Source organism: Puma concolor, chromosome D1 (genome assembly GCF_028749965.1).
Source record: "Puma concolor isolate L17-30 chromosome D1, mPumCon1.1.hap2, whole genome shotgun sequence".
NCBI classification, from domain to species: Eukaryota; Metazoa; Chordata; class Mammalia; order Carnivora; family Felidae; genus Puma; species Puma concolor.
In genome coordinates, this window is record NC_141676.1 from 39,448,189 (window position 1) to 39,473,662 (window position 25,474).

Consider the following 25,474-nt stretch of genomic DNA (forward strand, 5'->3'; position numbering starts at 1 on the left):
CCACTTTGAAAAACCCTGCTCTTTTGTCAGTCATTTGTAGGTTTTCTTTGGGGGGGGGGGGGCAAGGAGCAAGAGGGTTTACTCATTAAAAGATCACAGTGGTGAAAACAGCATCCACATCCTAATATATGAATAAAACCTCAGTGATTTGGAATCGAATACCAGTCAACAGAATTATTAGATTATAGACACCACGAAGGCAAAATCATATTTTCATCTCTAGGTCCCCTTGTACTCCCTGTTGCAGTATATTTCACATAGCAGGCACAAAAAAAACACTTTAAAAGCATCAAATTCCTAAAACCTATTAATTATATAATATAGAACAATATTTTCAGAGCTGGTACACCTGTAAATTATCTTGTAGGGTATCAGTTTTTTAAACTAGGGATACGAGGGCGCCTGGGTGGCTCCGTTAAGCATCAGACTTTGGCATAGGTCATGATCTGTTTGTGAGTTAGAGCCCCACATGGGGCTCTCTGCTGTCAACACAGATCCTGTTTCAGATCCTCTGTCTCCCCATCTCTCTGGCCCTTCCCTATTCACATTCTCTATCTCAAAAATAAATAATACACAATTGGGGTGCATATTAGAATTTTAGAGATTAGGGAGAACATCATATAAATTTTGAAAAAGCTTCTGAGGTGACTGATACACCTAATGAGGACTCCTGATCCAGGGCCATATCATCTGGTCATTTGACCTATGAAAAACCTAAGGCTTTGACACTAAATAGCTTTCCTAAAGGACACCTTAATCCTAGGCCATTAACTACAGGCCTACTAACTCCATTACCAGTGCTAAGCCATTCCAACATGGATTAAGGAGAAAATAGATCATTTGAGAAAGTCTCATAGTTACATGAGCTAACAAGATGTTGTTACAACAAGGTCCTGTTATCAAAACGAGGTTCTGCCTTAATTGCTTTAAAGGATACTTAATCAACTGCACATAAATTATTTGCATTAGATGTAACATTTTGCTGAAATAATTTTTCAGTGCTGGCAAACAGAGATCCTTTTAGGTAGCCAATATCCTCCTCTGCAATCTTATTTACACTATTAATTTGCTAAACAATCCGTTTTTTCATCGGTCTTGCAATGTTAAACTTCAGCCAAGCTGAGAGTCTAAATAAATCCCTAAGATGCAAAGCCCAAATCAATAAACTTTCACTCTTAATACCGATGGAAAGAGGAAAAGTGGATAATTTTTTTTCTTTGTTGAAACCACCTGTTGCCACCCTCTACCTCCTGTACTCAGCTCACCATGCACTGCAAAATAAACTTGCACCAGGTAGGTTGTACATTATGAGTTTTTGTTTCGGGAATGAATGCCCATCATTTCCATTGTTCCAGGAACACTTCTCAATTCACAGGAAGAAATCTACGAAGATGCAATAAAGATTAGAAAAAATTATACCATTAGGACCCTCTTCTGTATGGAATAACTAAGATTAGGCAAACCCTTCTAACATTCAGAGCTTTCTGATAGAAATATAAGCAGCTTTGCCACCAAACAAATGCTAATTCTTTTTTAAAGCTCTTATTTCCCTGCAGATCTCTGTTTACATTGAAGAAAATGGTTCTCTTTTTGTATGCTAAAACATTGAAACAAATTGCTTTGAAAGGGAAGGGGGTGGGGAGAGCTCCTGCTGGGCATGTAAATATATGGATGAAGATGTGTTCTGTTTATAAACTGGCAAGGACCCAAGCTTTGGCAACAGGCTGACAAAAAGTAAGACCTGAGAAACTCACAAGGAAGATTTTCAAAATGCAACCAATTATGTATTTCTGCCCTGAAGACAGTTAATAAAATATTCCAGCTTGCATAAAAGCCAAGAAAGACACTTGTCGACTTTCATTACGATCAATAAAAACTGTCAGCTCATTAGCATATCATTAGCTGTCCTGCTGTTTCCAAAGTCTTAATGCACAGAAATATTAATCTACAAATGTATAAGATTCTCCAGCTCTGTGACTTTGACTTTCTGCATGAAAGGAAAAATAAAAATTAGAGAGGGAGGAATCCAATATAGCTTCTTTTCCTCTGTGCCTATAAACATATGTTTACCATCTGTGGAATTATGGGAACCAGCTGAGGTAAGAAACAACAGCTGTGGCATTAAAAAAAAAAATTGTAATCAATTTCACTTCCCACTGACAGCTCAGCTGTTAAGGAGACAGTGATGTCCAGGTAAGGGAAAGATTTCAAACCGAAATCCAAGGGACAGAGAGAGAGAGAGAGAGAGAGAGAGAGAGAGAGAGAGAGAGACAGAGACAGAGTGAGTCTTGGCCTCAGTGAATGGCCTTGGGATGGAAATAATGTAAGAACACCCAAACCACTGAAGCATCCTGTAGCTCACTGTGAGTCACCTAAACTTGTTCTTTCTTTACCCTCTGAATAATAACAGCATAACCAACTCAGAACTGATCAAAAGGAAATGGAGTGGTAGTCAACCATCTCAATAATGAAAATCTTTGACAATCAGAAGATTCAGAGAAGCCTGTCACTACCAATCACCTATTTTCTCTGATGGATGCTATCTTGAAAGGAAGAAATCCCCACCCTGTGTTCTGGATCTCTCATGGGAATCACCTCATGCGAAAGGCTCCTGGGCCAGGCACCAAGTGTGATTTCCTCCCCCTCTTTTTCAGCAGGAGCACTTTTACTGCACTATCCACAAGGATCCACCAGCACCCAGAAATTAAGTTTGACAAAGGAGGAGATTTTGCTTTTACTTTGCCTATGAAGCAACATATTAATATTTAAAACAGAGAACGATGTTATTTTAGCCTAAAAATACATCTATATGTATTTAACCTAAAAATACAATACTAAGCGTATTTAGTTCTGGAGCAATAAAGCAGGTGTGGTTCTTGGACCCAGGAGGCAGCTTCTACAAGATAAATATTAATTAGAAGCCTGAAGATAGACCAACCTCTCACTTAAAGGGTGCCTGCCTCTTTTACAGAAAGGGAGATTTCTGCAGCAGTGGATTGATTAAGATAATGTTTCTATAAAGAGACACTGACATGTTACCCTTACCGGTGCCATCTCACCAAAGGATGGCCAGAAGCACTGACTGACAGATAAAATTCTACGGGGGAGAGGAGTTTTGAAAAGTTCCTTCAAAAAAGCCATTTGATGAGGCTACTTTGTTGGGCAACAAGGAGAATCACATTGCTCCCTAATGAGAGGATCAGGGTGGAACTGGCAAACCCCTTCTGGTGCTTCTCACTGGTACCTTTGGGCTGGAGCTCCAGAAAAAGACAACAGGGTGTGTCTCCTCCATGGGATGCTGAGAAGTGAAATGTGTTCACCATCTAACAGTTACTAGAACGGGGTAAGTAAGCCTAAAAAACAGATGTTGAATGAATGAATGAATGAATGAATGGGCGAGCATAAGCTCGACGGAGGGGGGGAAGGCTAAGTTTAAATCCCATTTCTATCACTCACAAACTATGTAAGACTGACAAGTTGCTCAACCCCCAAGTCCCATTGTCTCATCTATACAGTTCGGATAATAGCTACCTCATTAGGATGCTCTGCAGATGAAATGTAATTAACAGAGAGAATATATGTAGGGCAGACAAGATAGAGAATGCAGGAAGCATTCAATAACTGTCTACTCTTCCACCACCTACAACCCACCTCTGCAGCAAAATGATTCAGTCTATGAACACTCCTTGTGTTTTCTGCCTGTATCAGGTAGCTGGGCTCTTAAGCACAAGGTTCCTGACAGCTACAAGGCAACACTCAGCAAGCTTACCACTCTCTCTCTCTTACTTAATTACCAGCTCCTAACTGAAACCGAAGTCCCTCAAAGGCAGGAAAAGTGCCAATCACTTCTACAATGTAGTGTTAACGTTAAGCACACAGCGAGTATTAAATGTGTAACCAAGAAAGGGGGAGGATGCGTGTTGTAACCCACTAAGCGTTAAGTGCTTTTAATATGTATTCTTATATAATCTGCATTACTTTTGTGAGAGAAAACTTGGCCACTCTGCCAGGAATATGACAGATTTGTAGTCTGTACTTCAGAGTATGTTGTCTGCCAACCACATACCTTGTACTATTCTCTATTTTTTTTTTTTTTAATCTTTATTTTTGAAAGAGAGACAGAGTGTGAGCAGGGGAGGAGCAGAGAGAGAGAGGGAGACACAGAATCCGAAGCAGGCTCCAGGCCCCAAGCTGTCAGCACAGAGCCCAACGCAGGGCTCAAACTCACGAACCGTAAGATCATGACCTGAGCCCAAGTTGGATGCTCAACCGACTGAGCCACCCAGGAGCCCCAACCTTGTCCTATTCTAAGCACTTGCTGAATAACACAGACCCAGTTCTCACTCTGGTAAAGCTTACAATCTAGTGTGTCACTAATAAACACCCATATGAGTTATATTCAGGACCAACTACGTAATTGGCAGAGCCCTTTGTTCAAAATTTATTGAAATGTTAAAGACAGCAACAGCAGAGAATGAAGCCCATCACGGGCCTTCTAAGTTTAGCACCCCATGGGACTGCACAGGTCAACTGCCCATGAAGTCAGCCCTGCCTCTACTTGAGACCACACTAAAAGTGATGAAGGCAGTGGAAGCAGTGTCGTGGGAAAGCGTGTGGTAGTGGTAGAATGATTTCAAACGGATTCATCTCCCGGTACCCACGTTTTTCTTTCTGCAGCTCACAATGGTTAATTTCAATGGTCTTATCTTCAAGTCCAGTGATGCTCCAGCCTGCCCAAATCTTTCTTCTAGTCAATTTCGCATTTCAGTTGTACTTCTTAGCTGCAGACTATCTGTCTGGCTCCTTTTTATAATTCCTGTCTCTTCATGGATATTCTCATGTATTCATACCTAATTTTCCTAACTTCTTAGTTCTTCATGTCTGTTTTCCTTTATAGCTCCTTAAGCCCATCTAGTATGGTGGTTTTAAAATCTTATCTAGTAAGTCCACTGTCTAGGCTTGCACAGAGTTGGTTTTTGTCTATTTTATTCCTGTGAATGGCAATACCTTGTGATTTTATTTAAACACTGGCCATTTGAATACTATAGTGACTTGAGATCTAGAAAGAGAATTCTCTCCCTTCTCCAGGGATTCCTGGGTTTTGGTTTTGTTTTACTGTTGAATGCTCTAGCAGTGCATTTGTTAAAGGACTTTCCCAATTTTTTTTTTTTTTAAAGAGACTATATTCCTTATCTTGCCTGGTCCTGAGCTTGTGTTCATATAGTTTTTAGACTGACTTCCTTGAATGCTAGGAGAAGGGGGGGGTGCAGAGTAGCAAAGGGAGAGGAGTGAAGGTGGAGACAGGGAGAGAGGGAGGGAGGGAGGGAGAGAGACGTAGGGAGAGAGGAAGGGAGAGAGGGAGGGAGAGAGGGAGATGGAGAAAGGGAGGGAAATAGAAGGAGGAAGGGAAAGAGATACTGGATGCCTTCTCCTTTAATACTTAGACATGCTTGCACTAATCCTGGAGATCAGCCCAAAGACCCAGCTTAGAGTGTCTGAGCCTTTTCTGAACATGTATTTGGCTTTGGACAATGCATGTGCACTTTCTATGCACAGGTGCTGTTCAATACCATGATTTCCCAAAGACTCTCTCTCCTTAGCATTTCATCCTGGCTTTATGTGGTCTATTATGTGTCAACAGCACTTCTTTCCTGAAGCAGCTGCAAATTATTTGTTACATTTGCAATATTTTCAGGCAACACCTGCCACTTTCCTGACCCAGAAGAGTTCTTAAGACAAGTGTCTCGTACCAGTCCTTCAGGTAGTTCCATACAGAATGGATATACCTCATGATACGTAAATAAGGTCTCCGCTCCCTCCAGAATCAGGGACCACTGTCGCACACTGAGAACACAGACTGACAATGAGATGCCACTGAGCTATGACCAGTATGAGGCAAGGATAAAAAGATATCACAAAGCTTTCCTACTACTTTAATGTTGCATTTATTCTTGATTGAGAATTTACTTAGTTTGCTTTAAACCTTTGACTATTTTCCTAAAGTTTAACAAAATTGGTTCTGACAATTCCTGCTTATTTTTTATGTTTCTACAGAGGGACAGAGGCTCAGAGCTAGCTGCCTACAATGCCATTTTGCAATCATCCAGCTACCTATGTTAATTGTTGAACATATATTACAGTTTGTGATCATTCTAGAGACCAAGGTAAAACTCTAATCTAGACCATCATCAACACATGTTACTATGTCTCTGCAATAATATTTTGAAGTGTTCCCAGACTTGGGAACCAGTGCTGTCCTTCATTTCAGACCCAAGTCCCGAAGGAAAGTGTAGCTTCACCAAGAAATAACTAACTACAGAAGAAGGAGCATTAAATGTGAGTCAGTTTAGAACTGAGACATCTGGACAAATTTCCGTGGATTCTTAGAAACATGGAAAATAAGGGAACGTGGAAAAATCATGCATGTATATATTCAGGTGTGTGTATATAGGTATATATACTTATATGTGTGTATGTGTGTGTATTGACTTTAAAGATTTATTTTTGAGAGAGAGCACACACATGCACACAAGAGGGGTAGGGGCAGAGAGATAGGGGGAGAGAGAGAATCTCAAGGAGGTTCCACGCTGTCAGCACAGGGCTCTATTTCAAAAGCGGTGAGATCATGACCTGAGATAAAATCAAGAGTGGGTGCTTAACTGACTGAGCCACCCAGGAACCCTGTGACATGTTTTTTTTTTTCTTTTAGTGTCTAGGACATACAAAAGAGTTGAAAGCAAAATAAAGCTAATGCCTGCAAATGTAGCACCCACCTTAAGAAATGAAAGATCACTATAGTTGAAGTCTTCTGAGTGTCCATCCTTAAATTTCTATTCCTTCCTCTCAGAAGTAAACTTGTAAATTTAGTGCTTATTCCCATGTATTTATTTTTTTACATATGTGAATGTATAAATAAGCAATAAATTGAAATGTCTTGCATTTTTTTTTTATTTTTTTTTCAACGTTTTTTATTTATTTTTGGGACAGAGAGAGACAGAGCATGAACGGGGGAGGGGCAGAGAGAGAGGGAGACACAGAATCCAAAACAGGCTCCAGGCTCCGAGCCATCAGCCCAGAGCCCGACGCGGGGCTGGAACTCACGGACCGCGAGATCATGACCTGGCTGAAGTCGGACGCTTAACCGACTGCGCCACCCAGGCGCCCGTCTTGCATTTTTAAATTACTTAATACTATAATTTTCTCCTGCTACTTTAATTTCAATGATTTTGGTGTTTATTTATAGGATTCTACCATTTTTTTAAACATCATCCCACTGATTGAAAACTTTTTCTCCTAATTTTTTTACATTAAAAAAGCTCCTGTGAGGACCGTACATCATATCTTCTTGGCTACACGTCAAACTTTCTTCAATGTGTATAGAAGTTGGGGTCATGTGTCATAAGATATGCATGCCTTTAATTTTATACAAAAACTCCCAAACTGCCCTCCTTAGTGGCTCAACCAATTCAAGTTCCACCACCGTGGCTCGATTAACCTCTCCCACACTTAGCATCATCCTATTTTTGTTTTCATTTTTGCCAGGCTGAGGGGTAAGAAATGGTATTTCATGGTGTTTTTAGTTTGCATTTCCAAGATAACTACTGAAATTGCATTTCTTTTAATAAATTCATTGGCTATTCACATGTTTCCACTTTGGGAAACTGCCTTTTTATACCTTTTGCCTGATTTCTTATTGATTTATGAGCATCTAACTGATTTTAACACTTCTCTACTGGATATGCTCTACTAATTGATCTGGTTGCCCAGGTCATCTTTGAGAAACATATTCAACTTGTTTTATATATTAAATTTGTCAATAGTATCTTTAACGGCTTTATACTTATTATTGCTTCTTTCCCACCCCGTGATCATGAATATATGCTCCCATATTGTCTTCTAAAACTTGCAAAGTTCACACTTAGGTATTTTGTTTAATGTTTATTTATTTGGGGGTGGGGGCGGGAGGAAGGGAGGGAGAGAGGAAGAGAGTGAGGGAGAGGGGGAGAGAGAGAGAGAGAGAGAGAGAGAGGAAGAGGGAGAGAGAGAGAGGAAGAGGGAGAGAGAGAGAGGAAGAGGGAGGGAGGGAGGAAGAAGGCGAGAGAGAGAGAGAGAGAGAGAGAGAGAGAGAGAGAGAGAGAGAGAACAGGCACTGGTACCTAGTGGAGGGGGGCAGGGGAGGGAGGGAGATAGAATTCCAAGCAGGCTCTGAGCTATCAATGCAGAGCCCAACTTGGGACGTGATGCCATCAACCATGAGATCATGACCTGAACTGAAATCAAGAGTTGGATGGTCAACAGAGTCACCCAGGTGCAACACATTTATGTATTTAATTGTAATTGATTTTGGTGTATGGTTTCCAAATATATTAAAGCTTTTCCTGACAATACACACCAAAATCAATTACATCAATTAGTATATACATGAAATATTTAAAGCAATGATTTTCATAACCATTTATTTATGAATACATCCCTTCCTCATAGATCAGGAATGCCAATTCAGTTATGTATCAAGTTGCCACAAATAAAAAGTCCCTTTCTGGCCTCTCCAGGCTATTCTCTTGATTCATGTGCCAATCCTTACATGGATATCAAACTGTTGATTGCTATAAGCTTATAATAAGATCTGAAAGCCATTCCTTTTACTTCTTCAGAAATATTATTGGTCTTTATTCTTCCATATCATTTTTAAAATCAGCTTGCAGATTTTATCAGAAAATAAAATCCTTTGGGGAATTTATTATAAGTTCATCCAATTGAGAAATCAATTTGGGTAGAATTGCCATTTTTAAGCCTTCTCCAAGCACCTGTCCTCATTTAGGTCTTCTCTAATGATTTTTAATAAAATTTTATATTTTTTTCCATAATCATTATACATATATTTTTATCCTTAAGCACTTTATAAATTTTTTGATCTTATAAATGAAATATTCTATTTAACTGCATTTTGTTGATGCTACTTTTTCAGCAATGCAAATGATTTTCTCTCTGGTTTTTATATCCAGCACTGTTTCAGAACAATCTTGGTAACTGTAATAATTTGTGAATTCTATTTTCTATGCAAACCATTATATAATTTCTCACTATTTTTTTTACTAACCCTTGTGTTTTGAGGGGCACGTGGGGGCATTTTGGGGGTTGGGATTTGTTTTTCTGCCAGAAGGACCTACACTATCATGTTGAAAATAAATTATGGTAATAAAGATTCTTGTAAGACTCCAGATTATAACAGGAATTCTCTTAATATTTAAACTCTAAGAACAATCGTTTTTGTATGTTTGCTTTATGCACACTTTCAGTTTAATGAAGTTTCCTTCGATTCCTATTTTGCTAAGAATTTATCATGAGTCAGTACTGAATTGTATCTAGTGCTTTTTCTGCCTCTGGAGATAACCATAGATTTTTCTGTTTAATGTGACTTGTATTAGTCGATGTATTGATAAAAGTAGTTTAGCATTGTTGAAATCACCAACTTGGTCTCACACACATCCAGAAACACACAGCTAGATTTGGATTGCTAATTTACGCTATTTTTTTTTCTTTTAGAATTTTTAATCTAATCTGTGTTCAAAAGTACATTGTATTATAAAACTCCAATTTTTTTTTTAATTTGAGAGAGAGAGAGAGAGAGAGAGAGAGAGAGAGAGAGAGAGAATGCATGAGAGCTGGGGAGAGGGACAGATGGAGATAGACAATCTTAAGCAGGCTTGAGGCTCAACGTGGAGCCTGATGCAGAACTTGATCCCATGACCCTGGGGTCACAACTTGAGCAGAAATCAAGAGTTGAATGCTAAACTATCTTCATAAACGAGATGGGAGATATTTTCATTTATTCTCTTCTCCATAAGAATTTATACAAGATAGGAATCATTTCCTTGGATGTGATAAAACTCCCCTGTAAAACTGTCTGAAGCCAGTGGTTGTTTGGTGGACAGACATGGTAAATTGTGAAAATCGGTCACAATCCTTTGCTCCTTACCAGACTGCTACCCTGTGCAATGGGAATTTGTAGTATTTCCCATCAAAAGATGGAATCTATTTCCCATATCCTTGAGTCTGGCCTTAAAACTTGCTTTGGCCAATATAATGCAACAAAATACAATGTGCAAGTTTTCAGCCTTGGTTTCAAAAGACCCTGCATATTTCTACTCCAGCTCTGGAAACCCTCATCAGCCGACTTATAAAGAAGATCAGGCTAGACTGCTGAGAATAAGAGATCACATGAAGGAGAGATGTGCCATCCCAGCTAAGTCCATTCCAGTATAGCCAGTCCCCAGAAAACCAGAAGCTGCTCAAACTGCATGAGTGAACCCTCAGAATACCAGAATCAGTCATCTCAGCCCAACCCAAAGCACCAATGCACAAAATTGTGAGCTAAATACTTGCTGTTTCAAGCCACTAAGCTTTGAATAAACTTGCTTTGCAATGAAAGCTAACACAGATTTTGTATCATGAATTCCTTAGAATACTTTATTGATTCTAAGACCGTTTCATTTCCAAAGTCCATTTTGATAATTTATAGTTTCAGGAAATTGCCCATTTTTCTCTAATTTTCCATTTTATTATATAAAATCAATGATTAATTACTGTTTTAGTATTTGCAGTATTTTGTTTTTTTAATGCTTTCTCTTTTTTCTTGCTCAAACTTCCAGATTTGTCTTTTCAAATAATCAAATTGTGTTTTTCCAGATCTTGTCTATTGTATCCTACTCCTTATTTTCATTTCTATTCTTATATGTTTGTTTTTTCATGTTTTCTTTCTTTTATTTATTTATTTCCATTTGCTAACATCTCAAGTTGGATACTTTACTCATCGATTTTTCTGCCTTTTTGGCCTTTGTAGGATAGAACTAATTGGATAGTTTCTATTTTACTCTCTTACATATTGGGGGGGGGGGCTTGCAAATTTTAAGTACATCAAACTTTCTCTTTGTAGTTATTTTATAACTTATTTAAGAAATATTTTTCCTACATCAAGGCCATAAAGATATTTTTTCTATCCTGTCTTTTTAGGCTTTACTGGTTTACCTTTCAGATTTACATCTATAATCCCCCAGAATTGATTTTGCATGTAGTGGGAAATAGAGTCCAGGATTAGTATTTCCCCATAGGGATATTCAGTTGACCTAACACCCTGTAGTGAGAACACCATCCTTCCGGAGTATTCTGTAATGCTGCAATGTATATTTAAGTTACATATCAGGTGTATGCATCTTTAAAATTGTTTATTATGCCGTAACTTTGGGTGCCTTGAAGTTTGATCATGCCAGAGCATTCTACAGCTCCTTTTTCTTTCATTTGGCCTGTTTTTTTTTTTTTTTTTTTTAGGCATTTCACTACCAACATTTATGAATCCCTTTTTTTTCCCTTCATTTTCACAGTTTTTGTTTAAAGTTACATAGAAGATTACTTTATTCTTGCATCTTCTCAGTTGTTTCTACCTCACATTTGCCATTTTCCTTTCCTACGTTCAAGGATCTTTTTGTGGTCTTCATCCAGTTTTAGTCTACTGATAGACCTTGCTAGGGTAGATGCCCACGTGGACACTGTGCCACCTGCCTTCTCTTGCTGTACTCATTCAATGGAGATGACATATTTCTCCCTGTAAACCTGGACTACTTTGCCAGTTTGCTGACCTTTATAGTGTCCTCACACAACCTGTGTTTCATCATCCTTTTCGGGTGGGCATGAATCAAATGTTGTACTTCTGTCTCAGTTCTTTGGAAGGAAAGGAAGGCCATCTTTGTGGGAATTTGGGAATGTGCATTGAAATGCCTTTTATGGTCCTTGCTCCGGTCAGAAGTCAGGAAGGGACTGAACTTCCTTTTGGCCACTGGTGCTCCAGCAATGGCCATAAAAGCAAAAAATAAGTCTTTATTTTGTATTGTTTCAATATAAACAATATACATCGGGATTGGAGTTTTATGAATCCAATATAGTACTCAGACTTTTACCCAGTAAGTGTAAATCACTTAATTTGTTAGTAAATATTATGCACTGGAATTATATCTAGTTTATATTAAAACTTTTTTCTCTTCTTGCCTTATTCTGGGTTGAACTTTATTTGATAAAGCTTATTTATTTAATTTGAGAGAGAGAGAGAGAGAGAGAGAGAGAGAGGAAGAGAAAATACACGAAAGGGGCAGAGAGAGAGGGAAAGAGAATCCCAAGCAGGCTCTCCCACTGCCAGTAGGGGTAGAATTCACAAACCATGACATCATGACCTGAGCCAAAACCAATGGTTGCTTGCTTTACCAACTGAGCCACCCAGGTGCCTCAGGGTTCATAGAACTTTTTACAAATATCTCTTTCTCAAATACTGAAATGTGAGGGCACCTGGGTGGCCCAGTTGGTTAAGCATCGGACTTCAGCTCAGGTCATGATCTCACAGGCCATGAGTTCGAACCCTGTGCCTGTTAGGTTCTGTGCTGACAGTGCAAAGCCTAGAGAGCTTCAGATTCTGTGTGTGTGTATGTCTCTCTCTCCACCCCTCCCCCCCCCCACAGGCTCTCTGTGTCTCTGAAAAAATGAATAAACCTTAAAAAAAAAAATTAAATCTGGAAGCAATATTTTTATTTTGGTGTTGGTGAATTTTTAACATGTGAACTTAATTTAATATAGTTAGCCAATTTCTCTATTCATTTTCTAAATACAGGCCTTATAGTACTTTAAAATCAGATAGCCCCACCATTTTGTCTTGTAATATTTTTAATTTTATTTTTTCCAAAATTGGGCATTATTATTTAATCAAGTAATGATTAAGGTTTGTGTATACTCCCCATTTGTTCACCAATTCCCCCTTGTATTTTGTATGTCTTCTCTTTTGCAAAGTTTCTTTAACGAGCACCTGTTGGTCATAAAACAGTTTTATTTATCTATAAGTTCTTATCTCATGCTCATTCTCAAATGAGAATTAAGCTGGATATATGCTACTACATTTGGGAGTGATTTTCTTTGAAAACTTTGAAAAAAATTCTTTCTATTATCACTGTCTTCTGCTGTTACTGATTAAAAGCCAGCTGTTCCATCTGTTATTCTTCTGTGGAAAATTTACCTTTTAGGAGCTATTGTTAGTATCTTTTCTGTGTCTTTGGGGGGTTCTACTATTCCAGTAATATGTCTAAGTGTGGCTATCTTGCTTGTGTAATAGATTAAAATGGTCCAAACTTCTTCCCTTCCTCACATCCATATCCTTGCAACGATATACAGAATAGTCCTTCAAGAGATGGACTATGAGTTTGGCTCTTGGTTATGACTTGCTCTGGGCAATAAAATATTAGCCACTGTGTAAGGCAAGCTGAGCCTTGAAAAGTACTAATAAGCTCAGGCTTGCTGTCTTCTTACACTTGGGCTCTTAAGACTGTCATGTGGATAAGCCCCTAGACCACTAGAGAATGAGAGACCATATGGAGAAGAACTGAGGTACACTAGTCAACAGCCAGCCTACAACCAGAGATGTCAAGAGGCCATCTTAGATCATCCTGCCCCCTGCTGATCTGCCAAATGACCACAGACATGTGAGAGCCCAATAGATAATAGCATAGCCAGGCCAGACCAGAAAAATCATCTAATCACACAAAGAATTGTTATGTAGCGGCGTCTGGGTGGCTTAGCTAGTTAAGCATCAGACTTTGGCTAGTAATCTCTACTGAGATTATGAGATGAGACTTTGGCCTGTGAGTTCAAGCCCTGCGTAGGGCTCTGTGCTGACAGCTCAGAGCCTGGAGCCTGCTTCAGATTCTGTGTCTCCCTCTCTCTCTGCCCCTCCCCTGCTCATATTCTGTCTCTCTCTCTCTCTCTCAAAAATAAAAAATAAAATAAGAATTGTGATCTAAAGAAAAAACTCAGAAGCTTAAAAAATAGCTCAGTTTCTTGATAGACAACAATAGCTAATATATACTTTGATTACATTATAGTTGCTATAATCAGAATTAGTGTTTTATCAATTTTAGGGAATTCTTAGCCATCATACTTCTAATGGAGCCCATAACCCCTTCTGTTATCTTCTGGATTTTTCAAATATATATGTATGAATATAAACACACTAAACACATATGTAATATTTTTTTTCTATATTTCTTCTCTACATTTTAAGCTTTTTTCTATTTCCCTCTCTTTAGCTTCCCACTATTAAGGTAATTACTTTGACAATATTTTCTACACTACAAATGCTCTCCCCACCTGTGTCTAATTTACTGTTTAGTGGGTTGAGGTTTTTTCTTTTACTTCAATACCTGTACTTTTCTTTTCTGGAACTTCTTTTTGGTTCAGATCTCCCTCATCATATTTATACTCTCTAGTCATCACAATTGGTTATTTTGTTGCATTAAACATTTTAAAACATCAGGATTTTCAAAATTTCTTGTAATTTCAATTTCTGCAGCCCTTTGAGGGCTAATTCAAAGTTTGTTACTCCTTCTAACTCTCACTCATAAGGACTTAAAATTCTATTTGCATGATCTTAATCTGTGAGAATCCTGTGAGGTCTGCATAGAAGGAAAACTTCTCCAAAGATAATTTGTATTTTCTTCATCCAGAATCCCAAGGTTCCCAATCCAGGAATGCTTTAAGACAGTTTCTTGAACTTCATGGGCAAAATAAATCCAAATTTCCAGGCTGCATGATAGCAGGACTATGGTTTCAAATTCTCATTACAGAACTGTGTGAAACTGAGGTGGAGAAAGACTAGTTACTGGATTGCTTCCTGTGGCTAAGTAGTAGATGCTTCTGTCCACCCTTGGCTAGAGATGTAGTCTTCTAAATTGTGGCTTGGTTTTAGAAGTTTCTGCTCCATCTTCCAATATTGCATGAGATCTAGGACATTCTTCCCATCCTGCACAGACTGTTGAAATTTAAAGCTCTAACTGGGACTTCCACGCATCGTTGTAGCATTGCAAAATAGTATGGCCACTTTGGAAAATGCAATGGCATTTTCTTATCAAGTTAAACATACGCTTCATAAACAGTCTAGCAATCCCAGTGATACATACCCGGAAGAAAACTTGTGTTCATACAAACACCTATGTGCAAGCATTTTTAGTGGCTTTATACGTAAATGGCCAAAACTCATAACTTGAATGTCTAGTAATTGAGGAATGGATAAACAAACTGTAGTACACCCATACTACAGAATTAGAGTACCATAAAAAGAATCATTGATGCATATAACATGGGTGAACCTCAACATACATACATATATATATGATTTCATTTATAGAATATTCTGGGAAAGGCAAAACCATAGGGCCAGACAATAGATCAGTGGTTACTAGCCATTCAGGATTAGAAGAGATGAATCAAAAGTGTTACAAGGGAATTTGGGGAGGTTATGGTATTGTCCTTTATCTTGACTATGATGGTGGGTATGTGACTCTATCAATTTTCTAAAACTCAAAACTGCACATTGGAAGGAATGACTTATGCTTTATGTAAATTATACCTTCAATTTTAAAGGAAAAGAAAATCCCAGGACCAAATGGGTTCATGGGTGAATTCTACCAAACACTTAAGTATAATTTAACACCAATCCTTCTCGAACTCTTCCAAATTTGAGTCTTTCCCAAATTCACCAACTAATTTAAGAGGACCAGCATTATCCTATACCAAAATCAGGGAAGAATACTATAAGAAAACTACAGGCCAATAACCCTGATGAATATAGACATAAAAATATATTAACAAGCTGAATTCATGACACATTAAAGAATCATACATCATGATCAAGTAGATTTATCCCTAGAATGCAAAAACTGGTTCAACATATGCTAATCAATAAATGTGACTCACCCTAATAGAATGAGATTTAAAAAACCATATCATCTCATAGATGCAGAAAAAGAATTGACAAAATACAACCTCCCTTCATAATAAAAAGACTCAGAAAATTGAGCATAGAATATTCCACCAAAAAACTTTTAGCACTAATCAATGAGGTCAGTAAAGCTGCAGGTTACAAAATCAACATACAAAAATCAGTTGCATTTCCATACACTAACAATGAAATATCTGAAAAATAAAAGAATCTTATTCACAACAGCATCAACAACAGTGTAATACTTAGGAAATTAACCAGAAGGTGAAAAATCTGTACACTGAAAACTATAAGACTTTGATTAAAAAAAAGAAAAAAAAAATTGAAGTAGACACAAATGTAAAGATATCCATATTCATGAATTGGAAGAATATTGTTTAAATATCCATACTACCAAAACCCTTTTACAGACTCAGTGCAATCCCTATCAAAATCTGACTGGCACTTTCAAACAAAAAAGAAAAAAATTGTTTCAAACCACAAAAGACCTAAGAGCCAAAGCAATCAATCCTAAGAAAGAAGAACAAAGCTAAATGCATCACATTTCCTGATTTCAAACTACATTAGACCCTTTATCAATGCAGAGGTTAGTAACTTCTGACTCCCCCAATACTTAACTACTAATAGCCTACTGTTGGCTATAGTCCTACCAATAACATAAACAACACATATTTTGTAAGCTTTATGTATTATATACTGTGTTCCTACAATAAAGCTAAAGAAAAATGGTAAAATCCTGAGAGAAAATAGACTTACAGTACTGTACTGCATTTATTGAAAAACATCCCTGTGTAAGTAGGCACGTGTAGTTCAAACCCCTTCTGTTCAAGAGTCAAATGTAGACTACAAAGGTCTAGTAATCAAAGAAGTATGATACTGGCAAAAAAAAAAAAAAAGAAAGAAAAGAAAAAACCATAGACCAAAGGAACAGGATCAAGAGCTCAACAATAAACTGCTGCACATATAATCAACTACTTCTTGACAAATAAGGAAAGAATGGTCTCTTCAACAAATGGTTTTGGGAAAACTGGATAACCGCATTGAGAACAAATTGGATTCCTGTATTACCACTCACAAAAAAATTAAAACAGATTAAAGACTTAAACGCAAGATCTGAAACCATAAAACTCCTAGAAGAAAACAGGGGAAAAGCTCCTTGGCATTGGTCTTGGCAATTATTTTTTGGATAGGACACCAAAAGCATAAGCTATGAAAGCAAAAATTAATAAGTGGATCTACAAACAAAAAGCTTCTACACAGCAAAGGAAACAATCAACAAAATTAAAAGGCATCCTATGGGATGGGAGTAAACATTTGCAAATCAGCAATCTGATAAGAAGTTAATAACCAAAACATATTTAAAAACTCATATGACACAACAGCAAATAAACAAATAAAAGCTGATTATAAAAGGGCAGAGGAACTCAATGGTCATCTTTCCAAAGATGTGCAAATGGTCAATACGTACATGAGGTGCTCAACAACACTAATCATCTGGGAATGCACATCAAAACCCCAATGAAATATCACTTCACACATATTAAAATGGCTATCATCAGAAAGACAAAAAATAACAAGTGTGAGTAAAAAGGAACCCTTGTACACCGTGGAAATATAAACTAGTATAGCTATGGAAATTCCTCAAAAAGTTAAAAATAAAACAACCATACCATCCAGCAATCCCACATCTGGGTGTATTATTGAGTATATAGCCAAAAGAAATCAAAGCACTTCCTCAAAGAGGTATTTTCACCCCTATATTCATTGCCACAATACTCACAACAGATAAAACATAAAAAAATTTAAGTATATGTCAACAGATGAATGGCTAAAAAAGTTGTGGTACATATACAATAGAATATATTCAGCCACGAGGGAAAAAAAATCCTGCCATTGTCAACATTTCCGAATTGACTCGGAGGGCATTATGCAAAATGAAGTAAGACAGAGACAAACAAATACTGCATGATACCACTTATACGTACAATCCAAAAAACGTAAATTCAGAGACAGTGGAATGCTGGTTGCCACGGGCTGGGGGAAATGGGGAGATGCTAGTCTAAGTATACAAACTTCCAGATATAACACACATAATCAAAGTCTGGGGATCTAATGTACAACATGGTCATTCTAGTGCCTAATCCTGTATTATGTAATTGAATTTTGCTGAGAGTAGGTCTTAAATGATCTCATGACAAGAAATGATAATTATGTAAGATGAGGGAGGTGTTGGTTAATACTGCTGATAATCATTTTGCAACATACAAGTCTATCAAATCTAAAAGTTTTACATCTTAAAGTTACAAAGTGTTATAGGTCAAGTATATCTCACTCAAATGGGAATAACAGAAAAGACATTTTCAAATTCTTGGTACTGGCAGACATCCCTCCCTCTGGTTTTCACTTTTCTCCACATATTTGGCCTCTAAGAATTTCCTTTCTTATAAGTGCAATGATGGGTCTTCAAAGATTTTTGTTCCATTTTATCCAACATTTATAGGCATTCTGAAGCAGAATTTTTTAAAATATCTATTCTACCGCAATGCCAGAAGCAAAAGTCTGCCACTCTATTGAAGAACAAGACTTTCTTAAAATTTCATGAAGTTTTTAACTTCTTCATTTTATCAATGTATCCTGTTTCTATAAAGTATAATAACACAGTTATTGTATTACTCTCTTTATAGATAAGAAAAGTAGAAGCTCAGTGTCCATGCACCCCAAGATTCTGAGAATGGAAGCCAATTTGAAGATTATCCTGTCTCCCAGAATTAGGTCAGTCAGAAACATGTGGAGGATGATTTACACTATGCATCATCCTATGCAATCTTGAACAAATCACTCAACTCTGCCTAGTTTCAAAGCACCTACTTCATAGAATTGTTCTGACAATTATTCGTGTCAAGCACACAGAAAACTACATGGCAGAAGTAGAAAGAAGTGCTTACTTTGAATAAGCCATGCTTTTGATTGCGTTGACCAAGCCATACATTGCTTCCTGGGGGAAGGTTGGTTTCAGGAGGGTCTATCACACGTTCATAAATCCTGTAGAGGCAAAAAACACAGTTACTAGTGAAGAGGCTCAAAGCAGAACCAAAGGGTATGTATGTTGTTTGAAGCCCTCATGGCATTAGCTGCTGGTATGGAGAGATAGAAGCAGTATGTGGCACATTTCAGATTATGGGTAACATGAATGTAGGGATCTACTTCCTGACAACACTTGGACACGTTAACTGGACCTCTGTTGGCTTTCTATTGTCACCCTTTGGGCAGGGAAAGGAGGAAGAAAACATTTTTAACTGTCTACTTTGAGTAATAAACCTTACACATGCTCTGTGAGTAAAGTGGTCTGATCCACATTTGCAGGTGAGAAAGCTGAGGTTCAGAGAACATAAATGGGTCAACCAAGTTAAGACAGGGAGTAGTAAAGTTGGGATGAGGATCTCCCTCTTCCTGGCTGTAAAGCCCAGGTACACCCCTTTGCACTCTACTCCTCCCTGACTTTGGTTTATCTAGCTGCTCCTCACTTCTACATTCCTCTTAACAGAAGAGTAGTAGTTGCCCACATGACAATATCCTTAGTGCACAAAATCATACAACCAATATTGATTTATTGAGCACTTTTTTTTTAATGTTTATTTTTGAGAGAGTGTGTGCGTAAGTGGAGGAGGGGCAGAGAAAAGCCCAAAGTCGGCTCCACACTGACAGCAGTGAGCCCGATGTGGGGCTAGAACTCACAAACCACAAGATCATGGCCTGAGCTGAAGTCAGACACTCAACCGACTGAGCCACCCAGGCACCTCTTTTGAGTACTTTTTTTGATACAAGCTCCACACAAGGCAACGAGAGATAAAATAAGCCAGACCTACAAAATCCTGCCCTCAAGGAGCAAGAAAAGAAAGTTCTGTACATGAAAACAAAACCTTCCTAAGATATATGAAGACAAATAACTTGGAGGAAGCAACAGCCCCAGGATCTTTGAAGGTACCCACAGAACCTAGTGAACAATGGCATGGTCTCAATTGTTCTGCCCTACTCACAAATCCTGAGATTTCTGCTCTCTTTAGAAATAGTCTCTGCAACCACCAGCTGATCACAGGCCTCCACCTCACCTCTACCAAGTGCCTCTCAACACTGTCTCTGCTGAGAAGGGGAAGGAAGAGTTTGCCTAAGAATTCGACTTATCCTTAGATGCTCAGAAGGTTCTGGATGGGGTGCCATAGAGACCGTAGACGAATTTCAATTCCTCCTGATGGTCTATCCTTCCTTGCCCTCTTCAGTACATGCTCAGAGCAGTTGCGCGAGGAGCCAGCTCCAGGTACTTCCAGAGTAAGGAAGTTCTGACAACTCATCAGGTCTCCGTGCTGGAAGGGAGCTGACTGTCCTCTGCCAAAGAGTGGCACATTCCTCCACTGGTTCTCAAAAGGCAAGAACTGAGAGACCATCCAGTTGAGTCAAGGCCAATGAATGAGTGTGACAGTTGGGAGTCGGGAGCAGTCACACTGCAGCCTTGGAACTTCGCTGTACTGTCCATCACTCTCTTATTCTCCACTAGAAATGTGCTATTTCCTAATAATACATGGAAGGTATTCAATGGAGAAAACTCTAAATATATCAGCTCCATCTCAACTAATTATCTTTCCATTATAAATGGATGCTCAAACATAAGCAAGGAACAATTCTCCCTTAAAAAGGCAGGGTGTGTTTTCTCCACAGGAATGCAACCTTTTTCACATGTTAGAATGAACAATTTTAGATGAAACAACCTGTCAAAACTGCTTTAACCGAAGAAGCTGTTATATATCCTCCTTAAAAAAGGATTTTTTTTCTAATATTCACAAAAAACTAGGAGCAAGCCAAATTTACAACAAAAGAGAAATGCGTAAATTACAGCAGATCAGCCTGATGTAATTTACTATGGTCATTAAGAGTGACAAATATGCAGGTTGTGAAATATGGGAAAGTATATACAAAATAATTTCCAGTGGAGGAAAGTGGCATGCAAAATTATTTACGAACTATGGAGAGAACAATGCAAAAATTATGTTCCCTGTTGGTGAAGTTCAGAAGAAACCAGAAAGAAATGGAAATCTCTGTATTTAGGTAAAGAGTCAGAAGCATAATTTTCTGTAAGGGTGCTTCACTAACACAATGAAAAACACTGTCAAACTATTTATCTGAACCTTTCATTGTGAAACATTTGCATCTGTTGGAGGAAGAGCTTTCAGTTTAATGCTTTCTTTTTGATTTTCGATACGCCAAAAGGTGAGCTCCAATGAGCAGACGAGGCCCGTAATCACTGGTTTATTAAGTGCATGAAGGAAGGAAGGATCAAAAAATCAACTTCCATCATGCCTTATCTTCGCAAGCATAATCACTCCTTCTTCCCTAGAAATACTGGGCCTCAGACGCTTGCTTTCTCAACCATCAGCCCAAAGCAAGGCAGGGACCCTGATGCCTGTATCAAAGGTGTGTGCTGATTTCCAGTGTCACATAGCCCCCATCAGGATCCTCTCCTGATGCCAAGGAAAGTCTGCTGGCTGCTTTCCCACCAGCCTGGACAATTCACTCCAAATGGCAGACCTCACTGGCGAATTCCATGTAGCAGACAGAAACAACGAACTGGATTCAGACATAGCAAAATGAAGAGAGCTTACAGTGTTAAAAAAATAAAAATAGGGGCGCCTGGGTGGCACAGTCGGTTAAGCGTCCGACTTCAGCCAGGTCACGATCTCGCGGTCCGTGAGTTCGAGCCCCGCGTCAGGCTCTGGGCTGATGGCTCAGAGCCTGGAGCCTGTTTCCGGTTCTGTGTCTCCCTCTCTCTCTGCCCCTCCCCTATTCATGCTCTGTCTCTCTCTGTCCCAAAAATAAATGTTGAAAAAAAAATTTTTAAAAAAAAAAAAAAAATAAAAATAAAAATAAAAATAAAAATACATACCCACACAGGGGACCCTTATGTGGAAAAGCAGACAAACCCAATTTAAGGGACATTCTGTAAAATAACTGCCTGTCCTCTTTCAAATGCCCATGTCATGGAAAGTAAAGACTGAGGAACATTTGCCAATTAAAAGAGACCAATGGGACATAAAAAATAAATATGAGACAGAATCCTGGCATGGAGCTGAGAGCAGAAAAAAATAAATCCTATGCCCAAGATTAGTAGGAACTTGGTGATACTGGAACTGTAGATTATATAACAGTATTGTATTGATGTTCAATTTCCTGATTTTGAGGCTTGATCATGTATCTTTAAGTGTCTTGTTCTTCACTAATATCCACTGAAGTATTTAAGGGTAGAGTCATGATCTTTGCAACTTCCTCTCAAAGGATTCAAAAGAATGATGTGCTTAAGTACAGACATATGTAAACACATTATGTAGAGAGAGAAAAAACAATCTGGGCAAAGAGTGTATGATTTTTTTGTGCCATTCTTAATAGTTTCTTTTAATATTAAAATTATTTTAAAATATGGGGCGCCTGAGTGGCTCAGTTGGTTAAGCGTCCGACTTCAGCTCAGGCCATGATCTCATGGTTCGTGAGTTCGAGCACCACATTGGGCTCTGGGCTGACAGCTCAGAGCCTGGAGCCCGCTTCAGATTCTGTGTCTCCTTCTGTCTGTCTCTCCGCTGCTTGCACTCTGTCTCTCGCATTGTCTCAAAAATAAACAAACATTTAAAAAAATTTTTTAAGTTATTTTAAAATAGTTTCGAGACTACGGCAAAAAAGCCAAAGGGTCTGTAATGTATACAGACTAAAAATACACACATTTAAAACAATTTTATAGCTATTAGCCAAAGACACATACAAATTTAAAGCCCCACATAAGGTATGTGGTAGTGTTTTCCTAAAGGAAAGGCAAAGGGAGGAAAAAGTGAACGAGTGAAAGATGAATGACTGAATGAAGCAAAAGTATTGTGCAGACTACTGCTTTGATAACACATCATAAACTAAGAAATAAAATGATCACATCCTTATCTATTCCTCTTTTACAAAAGGAATTATGCCACCAACATGCCAAATACAATCAGAATCTTCACAGAAGGGCTGACCCCAGGGGTAGGGTTTAGGTGGGCTGGCTCATGCAGATAGGGCACAGTGATCTGTGATCTGTCACTTAAATCTAGGATCACCCAATTAAAATGAAAAGTCAAAGCTAATAGAGTGAACTCCTTGGTTTCCAATGTTGTCAGGAAATGCAAACTTGATATTCTAGTATTTTGTTTAATGAGGTTTCCTTCACATCATATCGGATTGTCTATCATCTGTGTGACACCGTGTTGGCTACGGGAACCCACACGGCAAAATTAATGTGGCCAAGTCCTTGTCCTCGGGTCAAATGCCTGAGCCAGGAAGACAGCATGCGTGCACACACCTTATTCAGTGAAGTGCAATGATCTATGAAAGCAGAAAGAAAAACAGATTGCTGTCTGCCATAGTCAGAAAACACTTTCAAAGGCGGAAACACGGGAGCTCAGGTTTGAACGGAAAACAAAGTGGAGCTAACACACAGACAGAAAAAGCCAGCACTTCTACAGGCACTTAATGTGTACCCAACTTCTTTTCCCCTACAAATTCACTCAAAGAACATTCATTTCTGTTTAACCTTTTTAAAGTTGTACAGCCAAGTAACAGCTTATTTAGATACTAAAATGTAGATTAAAAACAATTTTTGGACCAAGTGTATTTTCTACGATATCCTAAAATTTCAGTATTTTCATTTAGTTTTAAAATATTCTCTAGCTTCTTTTAAATGCTTTCAAGCCATAAATCAAACTTTTCTATATTACTCTAAATTCTAAGCAAACATCCTACAAGCTTTTACATTCTTCCAAAATAGGTAATTCTCTGACATTTACACAAGTTTGACTTCTGTTGAAAGTTCATCATAAATTCATGTAAGACTGGAAAAAGATTCAGCAAAGAGAGGTAGATAATTTGCCACGTTATTACAGTGTGTGTGGATACACAACCACTAAACCAATACCAACAAAAAATACACTTCCTTTTTTAGGAGTAAAATATGACAGGCTACTATTCCTAACACTTTTGCTTAGTCCAGTACTAGGCACATTCCTAGACCATTTGGCACCTGAACTGGTTTTAGTCAATCTATAGGAAAGGTTTCTGGGAAAATGAAAATAGCAGCAATGAGCAGGGGCCCGCACTCTAAATTCTTATTTCAGACTGTCCTCATGCATCCTTATCAAAATATGTATCCTGGAATATTACTCAGCCATCAAAAAGAAATCTTGCCATTTTCAATAATGTGGATGAAGCTAGAATGTATTATGCCAAGCGACATAAGTCAATCAGAGAAAGACAAATACCATATGATTTGACTCATATGGGCAATTTAAGAATTAAAACAGATGAACATATGGGAAGCGGGGGGAGAGGAAAGAGGGAAACAAACCACAAGAGACTCTTAACTACAGAGAACCAACAGAGCTGGACGGAAGTAGGTGGGAGATGGGCTAGAAAGGAGATGGGTATTAAGGGCACTTGTGATGAGCAATGGATGTTGCATTTAAGTGATTTATCACTGAATTCTGCTCTTGAAACCAATATTGCACTATATGTCAACTAAAATTTAAAATATAGATAGATAGCAAGAAAGCAAGCAAGCAAGAATCTTTATCCTGACTGCCCTATATGTTAGTTCTTTACCAATCTCTGAGACTTTCCCCACCTGGATGACCCATGTGGCCCTACACTCCAGCACTTCAACATAGGACCACGTACCTCACACTACTCACTGGAGTCTCTAGGATTTTGGTCCTGGCTGAGCCTGCTTTCTCAGACCTCCCTGCCAAGGAAGAAGGAATTGGTCTTTGCTGGTACCTCTAGGCCCAGCACTTTCACCCTCAAGTGGCACCTGCACTTCCTAACTGCTAAAACCGCTAAACATCTGCTGCGTGTGCAGTAAATAAAACCCCCAACACAACAGTCTTGCACCTACTCAGTGGTCTCCTTCACATGGACCTTCCCTGACCATCCTATATAAAGTAGCTACTAACTGCTAATCACTTAGCTTATTCTCTTATCAAAGCAAGTAAGTCTCCAAAATTATCTTAGCTCTTTGCTGAATGACTGTCTCCTGCTACCAGAAGCAAGAAAATCTTGAAAGCAGGGACCTTATCAGTCTTACTTAAGTCAGTATACCTAGTATCTGGAAGAGGGATAGTCAAAGTAAGTGCTTACTCCATCTATTTATTTATTGAATAAATGAATTCTCCCTATCTTCAGAATAGGAGGGCTATAGTTATACAAGTGCTATAGTAATACAGCCCAGAGTTCATGATGAGCAATGAATGCATGAAACTAAGTAATATAGACTGAAAACTCCAGTGGTCAAATGACATCTTTCTGCAGATAATATAGTTACTGGAAACAAGTGAAATATGATGACCCTTTTCAAGGGTCTTCCTCCACCAATCCCCAGTTCATGAGATCTACACAAGGCAGCCAAAAGAGCAAGATGAACCCCTCTCAGCTTTTCATCCACAAAAAAGATTGGGATAGCAAGTTTGAACCATAGGGCAGATCACTAACTAACAGGAAAGCCAGACAGAAGAGTAGGAGAAATAGTAATGTGAAAAGTAATTAGGTCAAGCACAGTCCTTTTAATAAGCACATGATTTACTGCTTAAATCGACTGCATTATAA

At 38.4% G+C, this 25,474-nt stretch overlaps 1 protein-coding gene across 2 annotated transcripts in view; it reads right to left on the reverse strand.

The window, feature by feature from the left end:
• The window catches only part of NELL1 (neural EGFL like 1), an 877,378-nt gene that overhangs the window by 687,881 nt on the left and 164,023 nt on the right, over positions 1-25,474 (reverse strand). For both annotated transcript variants that reach the window (XM_086677814.1, XM_086677813.1), the window contains exon 5: positions 18,757-18,853. In XM_086677814.1, the coding sequence (XP_086533940.1) occupies positions 18,757-18,853 (97 nt within the window). The remainder of the gene's footprint in view (positions 1-18,756; positions 18,854-25,474) is intronic.